General features: G+C 41.1%; 1 protein-coding gene across 2 annotated transcripts in view; it reads right to left on the bottom strand.

Annotated features, from left to right (window-relative positions):
• USH1C (USH1 protein network component harmonin) overlaps window positions 1-27,002 on the bottom strand; it is a 3,114,702-nt gene that overhangs the window by 1,300,596 nt on the left and 1,787,104 nt on the right. Inside the window, exon 16 of one of the 2 annotated variants that reach the window (XM_044082874.1) lies at window positions 7,514-7,578. In XM_044082874.1, the coding sequence (XP_043938809.1) occupies window positions 7,514-7,578 (65 nt within the window). Of the gene's footprint in view, window positions 1-7,513; window positions 7,597-27,002 lie in introns of both variants that reach the window. The other variant, XM_044082873.1, reaches the window with a different exon arrangement.

Consider the following 27,002-nt stretch of genomic DNA (forward strand, 5'->3'; position numbering starts at 1 on the left):
GCCTCCAACCCCAACCAGTAAGAATGAAGGTGAGATAGGACAACATAACATATAATGTTATTTAGATGAAGGGGTTTCTCTAAATACTTGGACTCTCAACAATCCTGCATTAGAATTTTGGTTTGTCCTGATGCATACTCCCTATAAACGTCCAAGCTGGATTGGGATTACTGGAGTCCCCACCTGTGGGTGACCTTTGATTGTCTGAAATATGAAAACATATGCCTGACTGCATAATCAGCAATACACATAACACTGATTACCTATAATGATGTGCAACTTGCAGTACAAATATCATTGGCAGTTTTTTTCAAAAACATCTAAGGTTTCACCTGACTCACTGTAACAGTTTGTAAGTCACTCGGTTTTTGCAGCTTAAGTACACATGGAAATACTGCTTACTTTCATAATCAGAAACAAACAAGCTGCAGTATCTCCAGTATTGTGTTATGTAAATGTACAATGACAATTTTTCTGTCTCACACCAAGGCATTTCACACCAAACCCCTCAATAGCATGTAGGTCTCTCAGTTATGAAAATATGACAATATGAATAATAAGTGGCAACAGTGATTAATTTCTTTACTGCAAGACATCATAAATTAACAATCTTAGTGCCATTTTACTTTTATTAGAGAGTCTGAAGGACCCTAATTCACCTTGCACTTGAACTCACCTGGACACGGATCCCCATAAAAAATCTGACAACTCTGTCTGGACTGACAGACCTGGGATCTGGAGGGAGAAGAGAAGGTCTGCCTTGAGAGATACCCGATCTCTCCACCACTGTAACTCTCCCTTCCCAAAATCCAGTACTGGTACCTTGAACCCCAAGGGATGCATGTGTTACGTTCAGCATTTAAGTGCCAATGATTCATTCTCATTTGGATTCTGGCTAGTGGTGTCATGAGGATCACTGATGTCAGGAAGCCTAGAATTCTGAAAACCCTCTTTTGGAGATAGCCTCTTGAAGAGAGAAATCCCTAAAAATATTCTGAAAAGACAGGAATTTGTCTTCTGGTAGAAAGACCATACTTTTTTCTATGTCCATCATACACCCTAGGACGACAATTCTTTGTGAGGGTGTGAAACAGGACTTTTGTAAGTTCAACTTATAGTTGGGAGCAACTGGAATGATAAGTATCCTTTAGATATAAAGTAACCATGAAACAGTGGTCTGGAAGAAGGGGTAAGACCATCTGCTGGGTTAACATTTAAAATTTGTGTTCTTTCAGAAAGGTATTTTGATACGACATATCTTACTCTGGGTCTCCACAACTGCTCCTTTACGGGTACCAAAAAGATTCTGGTGTAATATCCTTTTCTTTTTTGTTGTGCAGGAACTGGTTCTACAACCCTTGCTTGCAGCTTGTGAAGGAATACCTTAAAGGACTGATGTGTCTGGTCAGGTGGAATGGCGGGAATTTCTCTTGAAGGGAGGAGGATTTTCTGTCCATTGCCAAGAGTATCTTCACTGAATTATTCCCAGCACCCACTTTTCTAAGACCAGTTGTAGCCAGGCTGCTGGGTTGAGTGAAAGCCAAGGAGAAGAGGAAAGCGAGGAGGGACAGCAGGAAGGAACAGGATGTCCCGAGTCTTAGCACAGTCACTCTTTAGAGGGGGAATGATCTTTTCTGGGAAAGGAACCTCTATTATATATATACCAACTCCAGGATCACAGTTAATTGGGGAAAGGGCAGGTTTTCTTATAGCTAACTTTAATTAAGTAGTATGTTTTGTTTCCGTTATGTTGGCCAACTATGGCCATTCAATGATTTTATTTTCTAAGATATGCCTGTTCGGTAAATGCTACATTAGATGTTCAATGTTCAAGTAATAGCCGTTCAATACAAGTCAAATTCAATGTCTGAATGTAGACCCTCAGATAACAGCATCATCTACACATTCTTAAACACAACTTTTATATACTACTATGGGATTTAGCTGACATGCTTAACAGTTATGCTGAAACAGTTGCAAACCCAATTTTTCTCATAATGAAGCAGAGTAACTTATAACTGGGTAATACAAAAGAAAACCCAAGTGTGATCTGATTGGCAGGAGGATTATGCTTTTTTAATGTACAACGTCAAATTTAAGGAACCTTGCTTTTAGTTTTCATATAATTCTCTAAATATTCCCTAAGAGATAAATCTCCAAGACTAATCCTTTTCACCTCTCAACAAATGAACAGTACCTATTTTGGGGGAGAACATATTCTTTTGCCATCAAGAATAAAACTCCCATATTATATGAACAATTTCCACAAAAGTAACATTTTTCGATGGAAGAACCAAGTGAGACCATGGTAGGGATTATTTATTATGTAAGACAATGTCCAACTCTTTACCCAAGGAGAATTTACTCAGTTTCATATAAAAGTCCAACCATCCACAACCCCTTTTTCCCATTTTTACACATGGGGTAGGTTGTCACTTCAACAGTGACAATCAACCACAGCCAAGGTTTATACCACTGGGTGGCTAGGCCCTGCAGCCGCAGTTCATCCACACCACACACACACACACACACACACACACACACACACACACACACACACACACACACACACACACACACATCTATGGCTCATTTATCGTGTCCGATCTACCTACTGCATGTCTTTGGAATGTGGTAAGAAAGGAAAGCACCCCAGCCAACTATTGAACCAAGAAACCTCTTGCTCTTGTTATAAGACAACAACGCTATCCTCTGTAGTCTTCTCCATATGTTCAAGACAAAGGGGAAGATGATAACTTTCTAATCTACTAAGAAGTATCAACTGGTACTCATCTGGAAAGTTAACAGGGGAACTGGGGCAACAGATGTTCTGAGTCTTATTACCTACATGGTTGTATGCAAACATTCTATAACCTATGCTTGTACTGCTTTGCAGATGACATGAAATTATACAAATCAGTGACAGTTGACTCCAGTGTCTGTAATCTATGCTGTCACTTTGCAGGTGATTTGAAATTCCACAAATCAGTGACAGCCTGACTCCAATGTCTGAGCATGGAGCACTTCTTAAACTAACTCATACACAGTTTAACGTCTAAACAGAGAAGGAAAAAGCGGTGCTGCAAGCATTTTATTATTGCAGACGTTAAAACACAAACCCAATAAATGATAGTTTTTCAGTGTTTCTTCTTCTTTACTGCATTCAGGTACTTAATCTCAGTTGTGAATATTAGATTACTCTGCTGTTTTTTTTTAACAGTGACTCTTGAACAGACTTTTTTCAGTGACTAACTTTGTCTACCCTGAAATCAAAGAAAGTATACTTTCATTGTTTTCAGCTTTTTAAAATACTGGAATGCTTTATTATTCCTATGACAGGAAACTGTGAGGTTATGTCCTCATTACAGACAGAAGTGGAACACTTTTTTAACTTTTACTTTTTCCTTAAAAAATTGCATTATACATTTCCTTATGTTGTTTTGTTTACTCTTACTATTAAGATCTTCCATTTAGTGTCCTTTCTGTAATTTATTCTAAAAAAGAGATTCTTTAGGCTTTCAGCCAATTCAATTTAGCAGCAACACTAAATGAATAAAAGTGGTCTCATTATTAAATAACTCCTAAGAAAAGATATGGACTGAATACAACATTACATTTAAGATGCTGTTTAGCTCTCACATACTTAAACTGTCTGTGGTCGATAAGGAAATCTCTTTAACTGCAACTGATCAACAAACATCATTAACAAAACTACTTCCACCAAAATACAAGAAGAAATAAAAATAGTTGTATTTATCAATCAGAAATTAAAATAAATGACCAATGAAACCACTCAAAAGTTTTGAAGTGGTAGCTGGAAATGATGCCGGAATGTGGTAATACTGCCTGTAAATGGGGCAAAGTCAACCTAACAAGACAGCAAAAGTAGCACGAGAAAAACATCTTCAGCCAAAGGGTCATATATGACTGTTTTGGAAAAAAAGAAGCCAAGTGGCGAAAGATGTTAGTAAGCAGAAGCCAGTGCAATAATGTTTCAAGAGTATTCCATGAAAAGAAAAATCTCTATATCGTAGAACAAAGGACATTAGAAAGAATCAAAGTCTATCACACTCCATCTCCTTCCTTTAGACATCATTGTTTCTGTTTATGTGCTTCCCAGAAGAGGTACAAACTGTGTAAAGAGGTGCAAATACAGAGTACAACATATAGTAGTATATGTAAATATTTTTGTTAATTGCTTACTGCAAAACTAAAACTGTCTTGTTTTACCCATTTATATTCATAATACCCTAAATTTTATTTGAAAAACTCCTTTCCCAGACCTGTTCCTGCAATGACATCGTGAAATGTGCAAGACTTAGCATGAATCAACAGGATATCAGTCACAGACCAGACCCTGAACACTGCTAATGAAATAAAGTATGCTTGTCTTTTACCATTCACCAAAAACTTAAAAATTAAAATACAGTACTTCTCCAAGAGAACTATTTCTACAGTGACTTGTAATCTTTCTTAATCCTGGACATCAAACAGTACAAATGTCACCACAAATCCAAATATATGGACCAGCATCATCCCTGCAATGCTTTTGCAGGTTTGTATATCTATATGTGTGTAACATTACTTATAAACCTTTACTGCCTATGAACCCTCAAGACCCCTGTTTATAATATAAAGTCATCCATCTTGCAGACATTTACTGCACTGTAAGGGTAAGTGCATGCAGGCCTCATATTATCAGAACCTAAAAGCGTACTGTTACCTGTTTGAGGAAATCTCCTCTCTCTCCACATGATGGCTAAACTCCTTTCTCATGTGAAAGATTAAAAAAGCCAGCATGGTTGACAGAAACAGAAACTGGATCATCTGCATTCATGCTATGACTAAAATATCTGTATCTGGACATGGCCAAGAGATGAACAATATTTGGCTGCCCTTTGTTTTCTCCAGTGCCAGTGCTTCTGATATTACTTGTTTAAACATGTTAGAACAGAGTAATTGCTTAAGACCACTGCTTATCCCTTCCCCAACATTGTGATTGTTGAAGTAGTTTCTGAGTGATCACATTATCATCTTGCATGGCAGAAGCAAGAGTATTTGCTGTTCTAAATCTGAGAGCTTCTCTATGAAGTGAGGCATTGTTTTGAAAAAGTACGAAAACTGTAAAGCAATCATATTAATTAAAACTACCCCTTATGTTCACTGCTTAAACATCATTAAAAAAAGCTCAAAGCCATTTCCCTGAATTAATGTATCGAGATTTACAATTACAAATGCTAGGGCTTGTCTTGTCCTCCTTCCTAGCAAGACAGTTTAACAAAACTGGGCATGCAAATAAAAATACAGTGTTTAATGTTTGCTTTTCCTCAGCATTTACTCTGAATGCAAGTGTGTGATACATCTGCATACTTTTCAGAATCCAGTAAATTGTTCTGTTTTTTCTTTTCTTTCTTTTTTTTCTACCAAGTGGAAAAACGCTCAAAGGAAAGTACTACCATAAGCAAAATGTCCTTACTACAGTAAACTCTCAGTTATCCTGAATTGAAGTAACCAGAACTCTCAAGCAACCAAAAAAAAAATAAAAATCAAAGAAATTACAGTACAGTTTTCATGTGTTGCGCTTTCTGTTCCCCCCCCCTGCAGAAACATACCTTACCTTTCTAAAGTTTTAAAAAGGAAGACAGGAGGAATAAATTCCCCAACCTAAGAACAAGTCAAAACACACAAATAGTATAGGGTACAGTATTACTTGGGCCTATTTTTAATAGCAAGTCTCAAGCAACCAGAAACTACAGTTATCTGACATCTACCAATCTCCATTGGTGCCAGTTAACTGAGAGTTTACTGTAGTTTAAAACATTCCTCTCAGTGAACATTAACACGTTCTCAATATAGGCATGTCCTTAAAACTCATTATCATCCTTACCCATATTGTTTAGTTTGCGGACTTCGGTTTATACTATGTTCTCAAAGAAACAGATAAAAAGTGTCATCATTCATCTTTCTGTACTGTTATTCATCTCTATTGCTAATAAAGTGAATAACAAGATTTCTGCATAAAAATATGCATGTTTGTATCCTTTGTGGTGCAACCCAAACTTGCAAGAAATACATACAATTACACAAAAGGTAGGATCTGCTAAAAAGCACACCTACATGCAACATTTGAACATCACACAACATACCCAATTATTTGTTACTCTTAACAGCATTGTAGTAAAAAATCTGCATTTTTAAGGACAGTAGCCTTCTAAGTATATAGCCTGCCTTAAACTCATCTTAGGAAAATTCTGAAATCAGATTACTGAAAAAGAAAGGGCACAGTTCATAAAAAATCAGTGTACAACATTTTTTCTTCCCTTAAGAATGCAGTTTCCAATAGAAATAATTAGTATGCTTCTGTCTGTCTATCTCTCTCTTTCTGTCTCTCTCTAGAGACACTTAAAGACATTCCATTTACATAGAATATATTAAATAGCCACTCAAGATCCCAGGCTATTATTTAATCATAATTAACATTTTCTTAAAATGTACAAACTAATCAAAAAAATCACCCCTAGCCAGCATGAATCCCACCTTGGTCCTCCTCTTAAACCAGGCCTTGCCTAGTGGAACTCAATCAGTCACCAAGAAATAAACAGAAAGAGAAACATCTGTAGAAACATCCCTTTAAACCATGGGAAAATATGTACATTGCTCTAGAAAAAAACTGTGTGTCGCCCTTGTTTGGCCTCATTGCTGTGATATAAATGAAGAATGTAGGAATACACAGAAGCATTTAGCTTAATAAAAAGTCTGTTACGTTTAACTCAGGAACAGGAACCAGATAAAACTTAAAAATGAAAGCAGATACATAGAAGACCCAACTAGAAGCATCCAAACAAACTAATATATGTACAAAATATCTGCAATCCTGTTTATCAAGACATCATGGGAGATGCATGGATTTAGGATGGCTGTACAGTTGGGACAGACACATAGATTCATATACTGCTTTGAGCTCAAAACCACAAACAATTTCAACTCTTTTTGGAATATAATCTGTAAAAAAGCATATCATATTATCAAGTGCTCCTCTTTCACTTGTTTTGCAGACATGATGGGGTACATACAATATCTGCAACACGTAAGAGATTCACATACATACATAAAGCATTACAGATGACAAAGCCTGCACCACTACAAAAATCATTAAATGGAAAGTACACTAGCATACTACATAAATACAATGGACAATAAAGACATCTACACTTTATTTTTCTCTTTATTCCTTCATCTGTATTTATGTTCCTACTCTCATTTTATGAGTTATTATTAACACTACTGTGGAAACAATCACTACTCCCTTTATTGTATACCCTTTTGTGCAGCCCTGCATATCTCCCCAACTATGTGTCATGCTATAAGTTAAAAAAAAAGAAACAAAATAATAACCATTAACTTTTGTGCCAAAACAACAAACTATCAATACATACTTTGTCAGGAGGAATTGGAAAACAGACTGTAGTACATGACCCTGAGATATACTATCAAGGCAAGATTAGCTGCAAACCTGCTGTTTTGTCTGTATTCTGCTTGCTCCATCCATCTCCTCCTCCTCTCCTAGCTGATGTTTCTCTCCTTTCTTTCCACCTTCTGAGAAAAGAGGAAATAAATTATAATAAGAGAAACAGAAAATGTATGGATATTTCCAAGAAACATGAGAAAGGTTACAGCATAAGGCAAGATCTACTTCTGTGAATTAGACTTAGTTGTCAGGCACTGTAACAAAAATATAGTATTAACTAAAATTAGGGAAACCATATACTTGATATGGAGTTCTTAAACTGGATATCCATTTAATAACAAAGCATACAATCTGTCAAAAAATGTTGCTGTTCCTATAAGATAAAGCTACCCTTGCTCAGTGACTTTCTTTTCCATTTACAAAAAGAACTAATGTGCTGTCCTTTTTCTGAAAAAAAAATGAAGCATTGAAGAACAACCCCATGCACTATGGCTAAAAACTGTCAATCTAATATAGATTCTACTGGAATATAGCAATGATATCTACAGAGATACCTCACGTTCACTGAAATAAGATCATAATAAAAAGACTCTAACCAAAGGGACTAGTAATGCAAAATCCAAATAATGTATTTATAGAGGTTTAATGGAGTTGTTCCATCTATTCTCTTTTCGAACAGCATGTATAGAACTATTTTAATCTGCTGTCTTAACTAAACACAGAAATTTGCCAGTATAGTCAAGACACTATTGAAACATTCTTCTTGGACTGCTTAATATACATATTGCATATCCCAGGATGCAACTAAATAGGTACCAAAGCTGATTCAGTCCACCCATGACCACAAAAGAAAAAAATGTGAAAACCACTTTTTTTTGTTAACCGGGATCAAGATAGCAAGTTGTGACAAACTACATAATTCTGTGTTATTGTTCAGCAGGCTGCAAGTGTGTGTGTGTGTGTGTGTGTGTGTGTGTGTGTGTGTGTGTGTGTGTGTGTGTGTGTGTGTGTGTGTGTATCTTCCATTATCAGTGGAATAATTTAACTTGCCAAGCATAAGAATCCCTAAACTGCAAGCTGCCTTCAAAAAATGGCAAAGAAAACATTTAAGTGTTTTTGCAGGAGCAAGCCCCCATGCACCCCCAGATGTGGTGTACAACACCCTTCCCACATCTGAAACTTTTGGGAAATCACACACAAGAGCTCAGTCGTCATCCACAGGTAGGTTACTCATCTTTATGCGTGTTTGTGTGAGTGCTTGTTGTAGTAGTAAGCATGCCTGAACTTAATTAATTCATTTTGAAACATTGCTAGACCCATACACTGGATATGCAAGAGCTAATGTACAAGTTAAACTGTAAATGTTTTGATGATTCTATGTGAAGCACTTGTTATTTACTTCAATATCCCTTTTACAATATGCAGACTTTTACCTACAGCAATGGTATGGTTGCAAACCACATTCCTTGCTGTATAAGTTTGTATTGCTGATTCATTAGTCACAATCCAAAGCGAAATGCCAGTTATTAGACCTTCCATTTGTGACTTCTTATCAAACAGAAAATAAGACCTGCAACAACAACAAAAAAAAGTTATTTACTTACCAAAATGTTCCATCTGTATTGTCGATTTCATTCCTCCTTGACATATGGGTTCGGATCCGAGGTGTCGGATCTGACTCGGCGCCATGTCAAAGCTTGTGGCAATCCAAAACTCTCAAACTTTTCCCTTACCCACAACGCACCCTCCCCATTACCTCAGTTCTTGTTAGCAAGCACTAAAGAAAGACATACTCATAACTTATACCTATATGTGTATAATTTGGATGAGGAGAAATACATAAAGTCTTAGAGAGGAAAGGACAATGGCACCTCTGGGGCTGGTAAGGACATAAGGTTGCAAGCCAATAGGTATCACCTCTTGCTCTTCTAGAATCAACCTAAAAAAAGGTTGGGGGTTGTTGGGAGAGGAGTCGAGGAGGAATGAAAATCGACAACACAGATGGAATGTTATGGTAAATACATAACTTTTTTATCTGATGTTGTCAATTTTCATTTCATCCTTGACTGATGGGAAAGAGTCCCCAGCTACTTAGAACTCTGGGTGGATTCAAAGAAGGAGATTTCTGAGCACCACTGAGCCAAAAGATGCTCTACCTCTGGACATCAAATCTAGCTTACAACAAGAGATAAAAGTGTGAGGGGAAGCCCAAGTTGCTGTTGAACAAATTTCAAGTTCTTGAGCGGAAAACTGCAAAGGTAGCTACCGCTCTGGAGTCTGTACTTTGTAAGGCAAAGTTATTTCTGTCTTACTATAAATAAAGGAGATACAGTCAGTAAGCCATTTAACTAAAATGACTTTAGATACAGGTGCGCCCAACTTCAATCCAGCAAATAATACAAATGACTGATCAGTTTTTCTGATATCTTTTTTCCTATGAAGATAGAAACATAATTGTCTGTGCACATCTAGCAAGTGTAGCAAATATACTCCTTTGTTGGAATAGTTTGGAAAGAATACTGGAAGACTGATACACTGATTGATGTTGACTTTTGATACTACCTTGGCAGAAAGGATGCATTCATTCATAAAAATATTCTGTCCTTATGGAAAATGATATATGCAGATTTCACCGACAATGCCTGAATTTCCAAAATTCATCTGACACAGGTGATAGCAAACATAAGTAAGGGCTTCCAAGACAAAAAATTTAGGTCACAATCATGGGCAGACAAAGAGTGGTAGAATCAAGGATTGCAGTACCAGATTGAGATCACACGGTGGCGTGGCATCTTTAAAAGGGTGTTTAAGAAGAAATGTGCCGTGGAAAAAGGCTTTACACAGTTTATGACAGGCTAGTGAGTGGCTATCAGATGTGTTGTGGAAATTAGAAATTGCTGCAAATTGGACTCTCACTGTTGAAGAACTGGCCCCTTGGTTGAAAAACTGTGTCAAGAACTCCAGCACATGAGTAATTGGGGCCGAGAAGGGATCTATATGCTTCTGAATAGCCCAATGTGCAAATCTTTTCCACTGACTAGAGTAAAGTTTCCTACTCGATGGTTTAAGGGAAGCATTGATTGTCTGGCTATTACTGGAATTGGAGAAACCAAGCTGAGGGCTTGAGGCTCGGAAGGTCCGGATTTGTCATAACCATCTGATGACACAGGAGGTCCAGAGCTGGGTCCAGAATCCAAGGTTGGTGAACCAAGTGAGGCAATATGAAGGGAAATCAAACCTGTCAAGGCCGGGGGGGGGGGGGCAATAACAATAACTTTGGTCTTCAACCTGGCAGCTCTCTGAAGGAATTTTAGGATTAGGGGAATTGGAGGATATGCATAAAGTAATCTGGGGCCAATTGTGGAGAACAGCATCCCTCGGTGACTCCCCCAAGAAGGGATCAGGGCAAAATAGCTGCTGCACTTGTTTAGGGGTAATGTAAAAAGGTTGCAGAATGGCTGGCCCCATTTGTGGAAAATTTGTTCCTCCATTTTCTGACTGAGGGACCATTCATGAGATAACAGTACACACCTGCTCATCTTGTCTGCTAGCATGTTGGACTTCCCTAGAATATGTGTTGCTAAGAGAAAACAGTTGGAAGATATTGCCCATTGCCACACCCTTAGTGCTTCTTGACACAGGGAGTACGAGCTGGTTCCTCCTTGTTTGTTGATGTACCAAACCACTGACATATTGTCTGTTTGAATTGCAATCATTCCTGATGGGAGAGCATCCTGAAAAGCTTGCAATGCTAAAAGCACTAATAGCAACTCCAGTAAGCTGATATGCAAATTAACCTAGTTAGGGGACCACATGCATTGGACTGTCTTTCCCGGGTAACTTCCTTCCAACCTTATCTGGGAAGCATCTGTAGTTACTATGGCTTTAGCCGTGAGGGGCCAAATGGATGACACTGTAGCAACTGATCTGATTCGATCCACCGAATCAGACTTTTCTTGCATGAGTTTGTAATTCATATTGGGGCTGACTTCTTCCATGAGTCTGTAATTCATATTGGGGCTGACAGGGATAGTTGAAAAATTGACCACTGAGATGCCAGCATTCACTGGAGAATTGTCATGTAAAACCTGACTAGCGGAACAAGGGTTACTGCTGCTACCACTGATCCTAGAGCTTGTAATACTCGGCGAGTCAAGACTCTGGTACTGCGAAGTATCTTGTTGACTTGTGACCTTAAGGTTTGAATCCTGGAAAGGGGAAGGGAGGCTACTGTTGACCTTGTGTCTAGTAGAGCTCCTATGAATTCTAGTATTTGAGTTGGCTCTAGATTTGACTTCTCGAAATTTATAGTTATTCCTAACCTTGTGCAAGTGTGGATGACCTGTTCTTTTGCCATAATGAGTTGATGGCTGGTTGGAATGGTAATGATATGATCCTCTGCACCCAAGTATCTTTTGTTATCTCTAGCCAGACTCTCTGGTGCAGGGACAAACAACCACTCATTGCCTCCAGAGGAGGACAATCAGGCCTCCATTCAGCAATGCTGGAAGGGTTTGTCAAAGAAAGGCTTTCTGAACCTTTGATGTTGTTTGCATCCTCTGCAGCTAGGGTGATGTCTACTGTTTGAGTTTCCCCCTCTGCCTCTGCGGAAGACCCTCCACTTGTGTCTTGGAAAGATCATTGTGATTTCATGAACCACATTTTTCCACCTCCCTGATGACTTCTCGAGAAAGATCTTTGGGAAAGGGGGTGAAAATAATGCTTGCCAAAATGCCCAAGACAGAAAGGGCCTTTCCATGCTTCTCGTACTTGGACAATGTATCTTTTACTTTGGGGCCAAAAAGAGACATGCTGTCAAAAGCAGCATTGACGAATGTAGACTTAAAAGGGTCTGCAAAGTCACACAAGTGCATCCAAGTGTGTCTCCTGATGGCTACACCTGACCCCACTGCCCTTGAGATCCCTTCTGCCACATTAGAAATAAGCCTCATGGACGAGTTTGATATCTATTAAAGGGCCACCAGCTGTGAGGTGACTGAGTCCTTCAACTCCTCAGACACGGTTCCTGCAAGGGTATCCAAGAGCTACTTTATCAGATTCCTTTGTAATATGGAAAAATGTGCCAGGTAGTTCAGGGACCTCAAGGCAAAGGTCTCAGAAGTGTACACATGCTTTTCAAACTTTTCCATGGCCTGCGACTCTGTATCGGGGGATGAAGAGAGGAACCTTCGCTGGGTAGTTTCTTCCTGGTGGCAGCCACTATGACCATGGCATCAACGGGGGCCCTTGGACCAGAACTATTTGTCTTCCACAGAACTATTTGTCTTCCACAGGAGTCAATTTTTTATCAGGCTTCCTTGGTATGGGCTCAATGGAGTCAGGCTCCTTCCACCCCCCCCCCCTGAGAAACCAAACAGAGGAGCTCTTCGGCAGGGAGAATCACCCAAGATGTAGATGGGCCAGTACCAAATACATCCAGCAACACAGATTCCTCTGACAAAGGATTGCTGGGCTTCCAGCTACCTCTCTATTTTAGGATTTCAAGGATGTCTCCAAATGAGATGTCCACAGGAGGTGACCATGGGGATTCTTCGCTCTCCTCAAAATCTGTGTCTTCGGTGACAGATTCAGCGGAATCTAGATGCTTCCTCTTACATGTCCTCTTCTGAGGGACCTCTTCAGTGGGATAATCAGGGGAGGCATCAGAAGAGGTAGAAATATCCAACTGAGTGTCCTGAGGTTTTGGTACTGGCTGCATTGTGGGAAGGTTAGCTGAGACTCCTGATGCAGAGCAGGGGAAGACAGGGAACCTGAGGGGACAGGACCCATCTGTGTCATAGAAGCTGACAGGAATCTGTCCAATGTCCTAAAGCCTGACCTTTCTGAGAGGATTGGATCTCATGTCTGAAAGTAGGGATTTCTAATCCCTGGTCCCACCCTGATCCGAGGAAAGCAGGTCTGAAGCAGAAGTCAGAGCCGAACTAACCCTTGCAGAAGCTCTGAGACTCAGAGATGGCTCTGAAGCCCTCGGAGTCAAATGAAACTTCTCAGATCCAACAGGGTAGAAACAGCTCTGAGAGCTCTCCGGATCTGACAGCACACAGGAGTTCAGAGCAAACTTCTGATCCCAGGATACAGTGATCTTCAGACCCATAAAGACAAGCCTGGACAACCTGGATCCAAGATCTCCAAACCCAGTGAGTGGGTCAGAGGAGGGAGAGTTAAAGGTGAAGTCTTAGATATAAGGGTTTCCTGACCTGAAGGGGTAGAAGCCAAAACAACAACTGGGAAGCTTTGCGTTGAAACCATCTATCTCACTACCGTCTACACAACTTCTACCGTGAGGCTCCTAGAAGAGTGAGAGGAATGCCTGGAGGGAGAGTCCAGTTTGTAAAGAAAAGGAGAAGGCACCATTGATGGGACAGGGTGCACAGATGGGGAGTACCTTGTCCTAGGCGGTGTGTCCAATGTTGTACAAGGATCGGCAGTCTACGGAGCCGATGAATCCTGTGTTTACAGAGACCTTGGAGTTGAAGAGGCCATCCAATCTGAAGGAGTACTTTTTACTTTTGTCTGATCTGAGGGGGTTAGATCCAACAACTTAATTTTCTTCTTCTTGGATGGATCTGTAGAAACTGTTGGTTCTGAAGAAGGCCTTTTTGAAGCATTCTCAGAGGCCTACAATGACAATGAAGAAGAGCTCACAGACGATTTAGCAACTTTTTGGAAGTTTCTCCAGAAATGGCATCACCAAAAGAGGGCGGGAAATGGCCATTCAAAATCAATTTATTTGTGTGCTCTCCCAATGCTTGTGGATTAAACGTGTGGCAGATCGCACTATTCTCTTGCAGCTGAAGGGGGCCAAGGGAGTGGAAACAAAGAGTGTGCATGTCAAAAAAGGGGAATCTTTTGCCCGCATTTCCCACACTTTTTTCTCTTTTTCAGCCATGATAAAGTATAGTTGTGTACACTTACCATAAATGTAGATGTTCGAGTGTATTCACTGTTGCAGTCATTACATTTGGGTAATCTGCTGGCAGGTTGCCCGCAGTCAGCCTGATTAACAAAGTCTTGGGTCCTGTGTCAGTTGCTGTCCCTTCTTCCATGACGTTAGGTCGCCAGGGGTATAAAACATGCATCCAACACCACTGCATCAGTTTTTCTTGCCCCAGATGTCAGGTGCCCCCCAAAGGGGAGTAAATAAAATTAAAAACACAAAAATATACCTCCAACCAAAAGCAAATACACCAAAAAGGCTTTTAAGCATAGTAAAAGAAGGTAGAGGTATAGCCAGAGAAAAGTAGGGGGCTGGAGGGAGGGTAACCAGGACTGCAACAGTGAATACACTCGAACATCTACATTTATATTAAGTGTACACAACTGTACTATGGTCTTTGTGTTTCACTGTTGTAGTCATTACATTTGGGTAAATTCCCAAAGCTATGGTTGGGAGGAGGAGATTATACAGCATTAGGGTCAGCTATAAGACCCTGCAAGACAGCAGTGGCAAAGCCAGCTCTGGAATTAGAGAAAATTGGTAAATGATAATGTTTGGTGAAAGTATGTACAGAACTCCAGGTAGCAGCTTCTAGAATATCCCTGGTAGGAACACCTCTGAGAAAAGCTGCAGATGTAGATGCAGCCCTGGTGGAGTGAGATCTGATCCCCTGGGGAATAGGTTTTCCATGGTGCTTATAGCAGAAATTAAGCAATGGCTTATCCATTTAGAAATGGTTTGTTTTGAAAAAGCCTTCCCCTCTGCCCCTGTACCAAATGCTACCAGCAATTATTCAGATTTTCTTTGAGATTTAGTCCTGTCCAAGTAGAATCTAAGTTGTCTGTGCACATCCAAGGAACGCAGAATCCATTTCCCTTTTTTCTGTGGCTTGGGAAAGAAGGTTGGCAAATGAATGGACTGATTAAGAGCCACACTGGAAACCACCTTGGGCATGAAGGATGGATTGGTCCTCAGAGATGCCCTGTCCACATGAAAGATGATGAAAGGCTCCACTGCCATAAGGGCCTGTAATTCAGATATCCTTCTAGCTGAAGTGATTGCTAAAAGGAAAGCTGTTTTCCAAAAAAGAAATTTTAAGTCTGCAGTAGCAGTAGGCTCGGAAGGAGGTAGAGTGAGTTTTTCCAAAACAAAGTTAAGATCCCAGGCAGGGGTAGGAGCTCTCCTGGGTGGTCTAAAGTTCTTAGCCCCCCTGAGATACTCCTTGAGCATGGAATGAGAGAAGAGGGGTGGTTCTGTGTTATAGTGAGCTGAAACAGCTGAAGTGTTGATTTTAATAGAAGAAAAAGACAGGCCCTTGTGAAGCATCTCAGTTAAATATTGCAAAATCTGAGGTAAATTGAGTGCTGCTGTGCTCATCCCTAAAGACTGGTTCCAGGCACAGAATCTTTTCCATTTGTCAGCATAAGATTTTCTAGTACTAGGTCTTCTCGCCTCCAAGATGACATCCATCACAGGTTTGCTGAGGGATGATAAGTGTGAATTTAAGTGATTAGCCAGGCTGCAAGATTCAATGTCGGAAGCTGAGGGTGCAGAATTTGGTTCTCCTGCTGAGACAGCTGGGAAGAGGTCCGAGGCAGGTGCCATGGAGATATTTGTGACAGACTGCACTGCAGTGGGTACCAGCATTGGATTGGCCAGTCTGGAGCAATCAAAATCATTCATGGTTTGTCCTGTTTGACTTTTAGCAGAACTTTGGAGAGCAGAGGCAGAGGGGGAAAGGTGTAAACTGATTGGATGCTTTTTCAGCTGAAGGACAGACCATCCACTTTCCAGGCATTTTTGTGGGGAGTCCTTGTGCAAAACTTGTCCAATTGGTAGTTCTGGGGGGAGGCAAATAGATCTATGTCTGGGCTCCCCCATTTGCTTGTCAACATGTTGAAAATCCGTGGTTCCAGTTTCCACTCATGTGGGTCCATGACATTTCTGCTTAGTCCATCTGCCAGTGTATTCATGTCTCTTGGCAGGAACTGAGCTTGTAGGTGCACTTGGTAGTTCAAGGTTGTGTTCCACAATGCCATGGCTAGTCTGCAGAGGGGGTATGAATGTGTACCCCCCTGCTTGTTTATGTATTACATAACCGTGGTGTTCGTCTTTACCATTAGTTGTCCTGGAAGAATGTAGTCCTTGAAGGCTGTCAGAGCATTCTGTACAGCTAACATTTCTTTTTGATTGATATGTAGGTGCATTTGATTTGGGTTCCATTTGTCCTGAATGCACCTTCCTGCCAGGTGAGCCCCGCATGCATAGTCTGACACATCTGTAGTTAGGGTTTGGGTGGCAGAGGGTAGTGTGAATGGCAGTCTCTTGTATGGGTGGCAGGCCTCTGCCCATCATAGGAATTCCAGGTGTAGGCAAGGTATGATAGGAATCATTGTTTCCAGGCTGTGACAATGTTGACTCCATAGACTTTTTAAGTACCACTGTAGTTTCCTCATATGCAGTCTTGCATATGGAATTAGAAAAATGCAGGAGGCCATGAACCCCAAGACTTGCAGTGTTTGTCTTGCAGATAGCAGGGTTTTTGTGGCCACTTGTTTGAAGTAAGTTACCAATTGAATTTGCTTCTCTGGAGTGAGGAAAGCCATCTGTGCAGTTGTATTCAAGCTTGCACCCAGGAATGTAATCCGTTGAGAGGGTACCAGTTGAGATTTCTTTTCATTTATGGTGTACCCCAGACAAGTTTTTAAAAATGTCAGATGATTTAGAAGTATGCCCTGGTTTTCTGCCTGAATTAGACAATCGTCCAGGTATGGATATATTTGGATATTTCTTTGCCTGCAAAATACAATAACTGGAGCCAGGCACTTTGTGAATACCCTAGGTGCAGTAGACAAGCCAAAGGGCAGTGCAGAGAACTGATAATGCAAGTAGCCTGCTTTGAAGCGTAGGTATCTTCTACAAGATTCCCTGATTGGGATGTGCAGGTATGCTTTTTTTAAATCTAGAGTTGCCAACCAGGCATCTTTGCCTAGCACAGGAAGTAACTGGTGAAGAGTCAGCATCTTGAATTTTGGAATGTCCAGAAAGGTGTTTAGAGTAGATAGGTCCAGAATTGGACGCCATGATTTGCCTTTTCTAGATATCAGAAAAAGCATGGAAGAGAAACCTTGTCCCTTTTCCTCTTCTGGTACTGGCTGAATAGCCCCCATGTTTAAGAGGGAAAGTACTTGTTTTTGAGCCTCTGCCCATTGACTTGGGGGCAGGTCTGGCCACCCGTTTGGTGTTGGCAACGTGTGGAAATGAAATCTGTATCCCTGGGACACTATATTTAAAACCCATTTATCCTGGGTTATAAGTTCCCAGTTCTTTGCAGGAAGAGCAATCTTTCCCCCAAAAGGGGCGGCTAAAAGGTAAGTGTTTGGAAAGTTTAAAAGGAAGTCATTGAGACTGTTTACCATGGGGGGGTGTCTTGTTATTTCCAGTTTTGGAAGTGGAGGCCCCCCACTGCTTAGATCTGAGAGTCCCTGGGACTGAAACCTGGTGCTTTTGGTGTGTCTGGGTTTGGCTTGAGAGGATCTGGAAGAGGCTGGAAAAGACCAATTCTTAGTAGGCCAGTGCCTACGAAATCGTGGAGGTTGCACCTGTAAGAAATCTTTAACAATTTGCATAGATTTAGCTTTACCTTCCATCTTTTTTAGAACTTCTTCAGCCTTATTGCCAAACAGGCGGTCCCAGTCCTAGTGTGTGGACATATTTATACTAATTACTTCAATTCATTTCAATTACATCCTTGATTCAATAATAACTCTGGTTTGTTTTAAAGATACAGTACAATATGTCCGCACACTAGTATTCTTTATTCTGATGAAGTTTCCAGAGTGGAAATGAAAGCGCTCAATCAACCTGTTTTGAAACTCGAAAACGTAAATTTCAGGAGTCGGCCGACCGGCACTTGCGAACTGCTTCTGCTTTGCCACCACACGGCAAGAAAGACTGATGTAATGGCGTCGGATGCATGTTTTATACCCCTGATGACCTGACGTCATGGAAGAAGGGACAGCAACTGATGCAGAACCCAAGACTTTGTTAATCAGGCTGAATGCGGGCAACCTGTTAGCAGATTACCCAAATGTAATGACTGCAACAGTGAAACACGAAGAGCATCCACAATAACAATAAAGCTGTACAGGAAAGACTGTAAATAACACTACAGAAAGGATTAACAAGAACAACAACAAACAAAAGGAAGAAACACTTAATGTTTTATATATATATATATATATATATATATATATATATATATATATATACATATACATACACACACACACACACACACATATATATATATATATATATACACACACACACACATATAGACAGATAGATATGTGTGTGTTTTTTAAACAAGTAAGGGGAAAGGGGACTACCTACAAAGGCGGTAAGGCTATGTTAAACAAAGGTAAGGGAGAGAGAAAAAGGAAGAGAAGAGTTATAACAACAGCATCTAGAGTATGCTAGTACAAAGGTAGAGAAATTTAAGATAGCTTAAGAAAATTTAAAGTAGAAAAACAACAATCATTACACTTCTGTATCCAAGTAGCTCGGGAGTGAAATAACCATGTCATTCACCTAATGGCAGCAAATGAGATCTGAGGTAATGGGGAGGGTGCATTGTGGGTAAGGAAGAAAAAAGAAATTATGTACTCACCATAACGTTCCTTGTTTGTTGTCCATCTCGCCGTTCATTCTTACAGTGATGGGTTCGGAGCTGGTCCTCGACTCAGCCAAATACTTAGCTGAAAATCTCAAACCTGGCTCGTGCAGTGGTGTAATTCCCCAGAACTTGTTTGCAGCTACGTACACTATATACATATCTACAAATATATACATATATCCAAGTCCATACTATACATACTGGAAGGAGAAACAAGCGGAGACAAAGAACTCCTGAAGTAGTAAAAAAATCTACCAGGTCCATGAGGGAGTGTTCATAAGAATGAACGGCGAGATGGACAACAAACATGGAACATTATGGTGACTACATAACTTCTTTATGTTATGTTGTCCTATCTCACCTTCATTCTTACAATGATGGAACAGTGTCCCTAGCACCTTTACCCTGGGTGGCTCACGGGAGTACACCTTTAAGCACCATGGTACCAAAGGATGCTCTGTCCCTTTAGGCCAAATCCACTTTGTAATGAGCGATAAAAGTATGTGGAGTAGTCCAAGTAGCTGCTGCACAAATATTATATATGGGAATTCTGGCTTGAAAAGCAGATGAAATAATTATTGCTCTACTGGAATGAATCTTCACTTTGAAAGGTAAATCTTTGTGATTTGAGTTATAGATTAATTTAATACAATTAGAAAGCCAATTGGAAAGAGTAGTTTTTGAGACTGAACTTCCTTTTTTTGCATCAGAGAAGGATACAAATAATTGGTCAGATTTTCTGAAGTCTTTGGTCCTATGCAAGTAGAATCTGAGTTGTCTATGCATGTCCAATTGATGTAATTTGTACTCTGCCTTGTTGCTATGATTAGGAAAGAACACTGGAAGTTCTATACATTGGTTTATGTAGTTTGGAGAAGAGACTTTAGGTAGAAAGGATGGGTTTGTATGTAAAGATTCCCTATCCTTATGAAAAATCAAATATGGCGGTTTAATAGAAAGAGCTTGCAACTCTGGCACTCTTCTATCAGAAGTAATAGCCACTAGAAACAAGGTCTTCCAGGAAAGGAACTTGAGGTCTGAAGATGAAGAGGGCTCAAAAGGTAGTAATGTGAGATGAGACAGAACAAAATTTAGATCCCAAGGAGAAAGGGGTTCCTTAAAGGGAGGTCTTAATAAGGAGGCACCTTTTAAGAAGACTCTACACAACCTATGTGACATTAAGTTGGAAGCAGAATCACCAATGTGAAAATTTGAAATTGCAGCAAGTTGAACCCTGATGGTTGCTGCAGCTGAGCCTTATTGAAACAGTTCTGCCAGAAATTCCAAAATAGAATGAATAGATGCAGAAAAAGGATCAATGTTCCTGTCTTGAGCCCATAAGGAAAACCCTTTCCATTTACTAGAATACAGCCTTCTAGTGGAAGCTTTATGTGAGGACATTAAGATATGTTTAACTGTAGGAGTGAAGTTGTGAAGCCTGACTAAATTGGGAAGTGGAGCAGCCAAGCTGTCAATTTTAGGGTGTGGAGAGAAGGATGAAACTCCCCTGACATACGAGTCAGCAGATCTGGCTCTGGGTCCAGAATCCAAGGCTTTTCCTGAAGATGAGGCCAAAGGAAGGGAAACCAAACTTGGTGAGGCCAATAAGGAGCAATGAGAATTATTCTGCTTCCCGAGCATTGTGCTTTCTGAATTACTCTGGGTATGAGAGGAAATGGAGGAAAGGCATATAGAAGTCCCGAGGGCCAATCGTGAACAAGTGCGCCCCTCGGTGTCTCCGCCGGAGGGGCGATTAGGGTAAAGTAGTTGCTGCACTTGGCATTCATGGGAGTAGCAAAGAGAGAGCAGCAAGGCTGTCCCCACGTTCAGAAAATAATTTCCGCTACATTGTGATTGAGAGACCACTCATGAGGCATTAGGATTGCTCTGCTCAGCTTGTCCGCTATCATGTTGGACTTCTCCGGAATGTGCATTGCAATTAGAAAGAGCTGGGAAGAAACTGCCCATTGCCACACTCTTAGGGCTTCTCGACAAAGGGGGTAAGATCTGGTTCCTCCTGCTTGTTTAGGTACCAAACGACAGACATACTGTCTGACTATATAGCAATTGTCCCTAGAGGGAGAGAGTCTTGAAGTGCTTGCAATGCAAGAAGCACTGCTCTCATCTCTAGAACATTTATATGCAAGTGAACCTCATGTTCTTGCCATGTACCTTGGACTGTTCTTCCCAGATAATGCCCCCCCACCCTATATAGAAAGCGTCCGTGGTCACTGTAGCTATTGGTTGATGTGGAACAAAGGGTCTGCCTATTGTCACGAGTAGAGTGTATCCACCATCTTACGTCATTCTTGCAAGTTTCTGTTATTCTGATCAGGTGAGACATTGGAAGCTCTTGAAGTGACCATTGGGAGAACAATAGACACTGAAGGATCCTCATGTGCATTCTGGCAAGAGGGACCAGTGTAATTGTGAAGGCCATTGTTCCTAGTAATCTTAGAATTATCTTTGCTTTCACTTTGGTCTTGGGAAGGAGGTGAAGTATCTGCTGTCTGAGTGCTATAACTCTTTCTAATGGAAGACGTGCTTCCATGGATGAAGTGTCTAGATCTGCACCTATGAATGTAGTATGTTGACAGGACAACAAGGCAGATTTTTTGAAAGTTTACTGTAATGCCCAAAGTTAGGTCCCTGACTTGTAAGAGTAGATGCTTGGTGGTGTCAGATAGGAGCCAGTCGTCTAAATAGGGAAACATACAGAATCCTAGACCTCTCAGGTGAGCCGTGACTACTGCCATACATTTGGTGAACACTCTGGGGGCTGTAGTGAGACCAAAGGGCAGAGCTCTGAACTGGTAATGGTTGGCTCCCAGCCAGAAGCGCAAGTACCTTCTTGATGTCCTGTCCATTTTTATATGGTAGTAAGCATCTTGAAGGTCTATCGAGCACATCCAATCGTCTTTCCATAAAAAGGGAAGTACAGACTGCAGTGTCACCATTCGGAACTTTGACTTCTTGACAGATTCATTTAATTTGCTTAGGTCTAATATGGGCCTCCAGTCCCCTGTTCTTTTTGGCACCAAAAAGAATCTTGGGTAAGTTCCGAATCCTATTTGGTCTGCAGGGACTTCTTGGATGACTCTTTTGTGGAGCAACTTTTGAATCTCTATAGTTGCTTGTTCCCTTAGAATGGGTGAAACATCTGGGACTGTTTTGGTCTATGGAACAGGGTTGGAAAACAGGATGGAGTATCCACTGGATATTATATTTAGTACCCATTTGTTGTTTGTGATATTTTGCCAGGCTACTGGGTACACTGATAAATATCCCATGACTGCCCCCAGAGTAGAGCAGTCGGACCTCCTTTCAGGAGCTCTGATAATGGCATCTGTGAAAGGAATCACTGTCACCCTGGTTTTGCGGGCCCCCTCTGCCTCTGGGGTGGCATCTACCATTATTACCTCCCCCTCTGCCCCTAGGGAAGTTATCACCCTGTATGTCCTGGAAAAATCTCTGGGATCTTTTGAACCACATCTTTCCGCTCTTCTGGCCTTTAGGATAAGGTCTTGAAGGTACAGAAAAACATACTCCAATGGCAGCAAGTTTTTCCTTCTTGCTCGCACTGGGTTAGTGTCTTTTACTTTGGGTCCAAAAATTGAGGAGCCATCAAAAGGGGCATTAGTAAAGGTAGATTTAAAGGGCTCTGCAAAATTGCACAAGTGCATCCAGGAGTGTCTCCTAAGGGAAACTCCAGAACCCGCTGCCCTGCTAGCTCCATCTGCTGCGTAGGATATGAGCCTCATGGAGGAGGTGACAATGGAAGTCAAGGTGGACAGCTGGGAGGAGACCCTCTCATTCACCCCCACAGCTAATGAACCTTGTAGAGTATCTCCTAGCTCTTTCAGGAGGTCTCTCTGTAGCATTGTAAAGTGGGATAAGTAGTTCAGCGATCACAGTGAAAAAGTCACTGATGAAAAGACTCTTCCTGTATCTATCCATCATTCAAGAGTCTTTATTCACAGGATGAACAGATGAGGAAGTCTCTGCGAGTTCCTTCTTGGAGGCTGCTGCCACCACCATAGCTTCTATGGGTACCTCCTTGGTTAGAAAATCCTTGCCCAAAGGAGCTGACAAAATTTGTTTGGCCTCCGAAGGACCGGTTCCATAGCATCAGGTGACTCCCAGGCCTTTCGACAAACCAGGACTATTAGCTCATCGAAAGGCGGAGATACCCAGGAGGCTGAAGGTTGAGATCCATAAGCCTTTAGGTATATTGACTCCTCATCAGAAGGGGTGGTGGCCTGACAGCCGCCTCTTTGCTTGAGGATCTCTAGAATATCTGCAAATGAGATATCATCAGAGGACTTCCGTGGGGACCCTTCTGACTCATCAAGGTCAATGTTTGAAGTGATGGACTCATCTGGGTAGTCAACATGATTCCTCTTGCAGGTTCTCTTCCGAGGTGGCTCCTTAGAAGGATATTCTGAGGAGGCCTTGGAAGAGAGGGGTTCACCCATTGGGGGATCCTGAAGCTCTGGATCTCTGCTGTCTTGTGGAATGGGTGGTGCTGAGACAGTAGCCGGTGCCTTAGAGGGACGAGTACTGGTATCCTTCTGTGGTGCTGAATGGGTAGACAACACACTCCTCATCAGCTCAAAGGCAGATCCCACCAGCTCTGAAGACTCCCTCAGCTCCAAGGAGACAGATAAAGGCACCAGAACCAACAAGATCAGACTCAAGGCAGATGTGGGAGCCGAGCTAACCCAGGCCGATGCTCCGAGGGTTAGACTTGGCATCTTAGAAGATCAGGGCCAAGAATCCCCGGCTCCTAGACTATCCAGATGGCACCAAGTGAGTCGGAGCAGATGTCTGCTCCGTGAACACTGAAGGGTGTCCCGGAACAGATGGTCCACAGTAAGTGGTAGCAAGCACCCTGGCTCCGAAGGACCAGCTTGGCTTGGAGGAGGAACAACAGTGGGTACAGTAGGCTCCGAGACCAAATGGGTGGGAGCCAAGAATAATTTAGTCAGCGCCGGCGACTTCAGGAGTCTGCACACAACCCTTTCCACATCATCATCTGATAAGCTAAAAGGTGGAAGATAGGGATGGAGAGGGAGACCTATGAAGGATTGGAGATCTCAACGTCAAAGAAACCAGCAAAATATCCATGGACTGGCTCTGAGTGGAGGTATCTTGCTCCGAAGGCTTTGGAGCCGAAGTACTAGGCCTGTCCACCAAAATTACCTCCAATGGCTCTGAGGACTATGGAGCCGAGGAAGTAGTGGCCTTTGAAATTTTAGGAAGTTTGACTGGCGGCTCCGACTGAGCCAATGTTGCGGGTGAATGTCTTTTCTGAGACTTATCCGTTTTAGAGGAAGGAGACGAAGAACAACAACTATGGATGGCTTCCTCAAAAGAAGGCTTTAAGGGCCCTTTCAGAATCAACTTGCTTCTCCTTTCCTGAAGAACTCTAGCACTAAAAGAATGACAAAAGGTGGAGTCTTCTTGAAGATGAATGGCACCAAGGCAATAAACACATATAACATTTCCATCTGTGATGGACATTGTTTGTGAGCACTTCTGAGATTTTTTAAAGCCCGAAGGCTTATGTTCTCTCTCTTTTGGGTCTTTGGACATATTTAAGGTAAGACCCCCAAAGGCGACAGCAACAACAAGAAGAAAAAATGTAGCTAAGACTAATGAAGCTAAAGCTACACCAAAAGGTTACTACAGGACAAACACAAGGAATGACAACCAGGGGAAGAAAAATAGAACCTCTAACTCAAACAGTTCTATTTTCTTAGACAAGACAATAAACACTACAAGCCCTATAACTTAAAGGGGCAAATAGCTCTCTAACTTAAACGAGCTATAAAGAAACTATCAGACAAACAACCAGTACAAGGGATATCAAAAGAGCCTACAAAGCGACAGCAAACGCCATGCTAAAGGGGAGAAGTCTATCACTACCTAACAGAGAACAGCAAGGAGGCTCAACGAGTTAAATATAATAAGATAAAAGCTATATATAAGCACATATAACAATTTTAGAAAAGGTAATAGAAAAATTTGACACAACTTAGCCATGCATGTCCATGATGATCGCATCCAACCTCGTAAAGCGGCAAATGAGATCTGGGGAATTATACCACTGCATTGTGGAATACCTTCTTGCCACAAGCCAGGTTTGAGATTTTCAGCTAAGTATTCGGCAGAGCCGGAGCCAATCCATCATTGTAAGAATGAAGGTGAGATAGGACAACATAACATCTTCAGTTTTGGATTGCCATGAACTTTTACAAGTGGCCGAGTTAGATCCGACACCTCAGATCCAAACCCATCAGTCAAGGACGGAATGAAAATTGACATCATCAGATCTAGAGGCTTAATATACTGATATGTAAGATGAACAAAATCAGGGTAGTGCACTAATCGTAGGTAGTTCAGTGAGAAAAAGTCACAGATTCATACAAGAGTAGAATATGTGTCAGAACTATTTACCTGCAGGTTCAAAACCTAGCAGTTAATTGTTTCTCTTTACAAAATGCAAGTTTTCATATCAGTCAAGTTCAGTCACTGTTTGAAAGATGGTAACTTTCATTAGCTTTCATAGAATTCTCCCCAAAAAAGAAAACATGCAAATACTTTATTTTTGCACAAAAATGTAACAGCAATGATTTGCTTTTTTATGGTGACCTTTGCTATGATTATTTATACAAAACAAAGGTTGTGAAAGTATTTCTCCACACACATGCAAATTGGTCTGCAGTGACACTTGGGATCCTTACAGCAGCTCAATCCCCAGCTGCTCTAAATCCAGGAATCTGAATCATCTGAGTTTGGCAGAATGCTATCTCTGGTGCTAGACACTTTTTGAAACCTTTTGGGGCTGTGGGAAGCCCAAAAGATAAAGCAGTAAACTGAAAGTGAGATGAGCTAGTACAGAACCTGAAGAATCTCCTACGAGACTGGCTTGACTGGTATATGAAGGTAGGCAGCCTTAAGATCCATAGGTGGCAGTGTGTGCAATGAGAGCATTTTGAAGGCTGGCACTTTTAGGAAGGTGTTTAGCAGACAGAGATCCAGTATGGGTCTCCATTGCCCTACTTTTATTGGAACTTGGAAGAGTCTAAAAGTAAAAACACCTTCCTATGAATTCTGTCGGCATTGGTTCTATAGTGCCTTGTGCCTGCAATTCTTGGGAGTATGGGTGGTAGAAGATGGACATGGTTGTGGGGAGAGGGGGTATGCCATTCAGAAGGGGAAGCTCTTTCCAGACGAAGGCATAATCCTTTTTTTATTATGGAGAGCAGCCAGTACATTCCAGTATCTCTCATATATTCTCTTAACACTACCCATGTCTGAAGTAAAGAGTCAGATGTAGAATATGGGGTATGTTAGAAATTTTCCTTCTAACTACTGGTTCTGTGTCTGAGCCAGAAAGTACACAGTCATCCATATTCTTACCAACTACCCTGTTAAGAACACTACTATTGTTCACTTCATTAGAAACAGCATCAGAAACAATATGAATTTCTGTAATTGCAACCACTTCATCCTTATTACTAGTAGATTCTATTACATTACTAGTTATCATTAATTCATTTATTCTATTACTTAAATTATTAGATGACCCAGACATGGGTAGTGTTAAGAGAATATATGAGAGATACTGGAATGTACTTTTATTAGACGAAAATATAAGTAGGATAGTAGGATTTAGACCCACCTATGCTTTCAGAAATAGAAAGAATCTGAAACGTATCCTTTGCCACCGTCCACTAGGAAGGGTACCTATAGATTGTAACAGGAGTTTAGTGAACACTAAGCCATGTAACAAATGTAATCAGTGCTCACATATAGATGAGAGAACTTCATTTATACATCCTGTTACAGGGGTTGAATTTAATTTTTATACTAATACTAATTGTCAAAGTGAG

This window comes from Protopterus annectens, chromosome 9.part0 (genome assembly GCF_019279795.1).
Source record: "Protopterus annectens isolate FY-2018-M chromosome 9.part0, PAN1.0, whole genome shotgun sequence".
NCBI classification, from domain to species: domain Eukaryota; kingdom Metazoa; phylum Chordata; order Ceratodontiformes; family Protopteridae; genus Protopterus; species Protopterus annectens.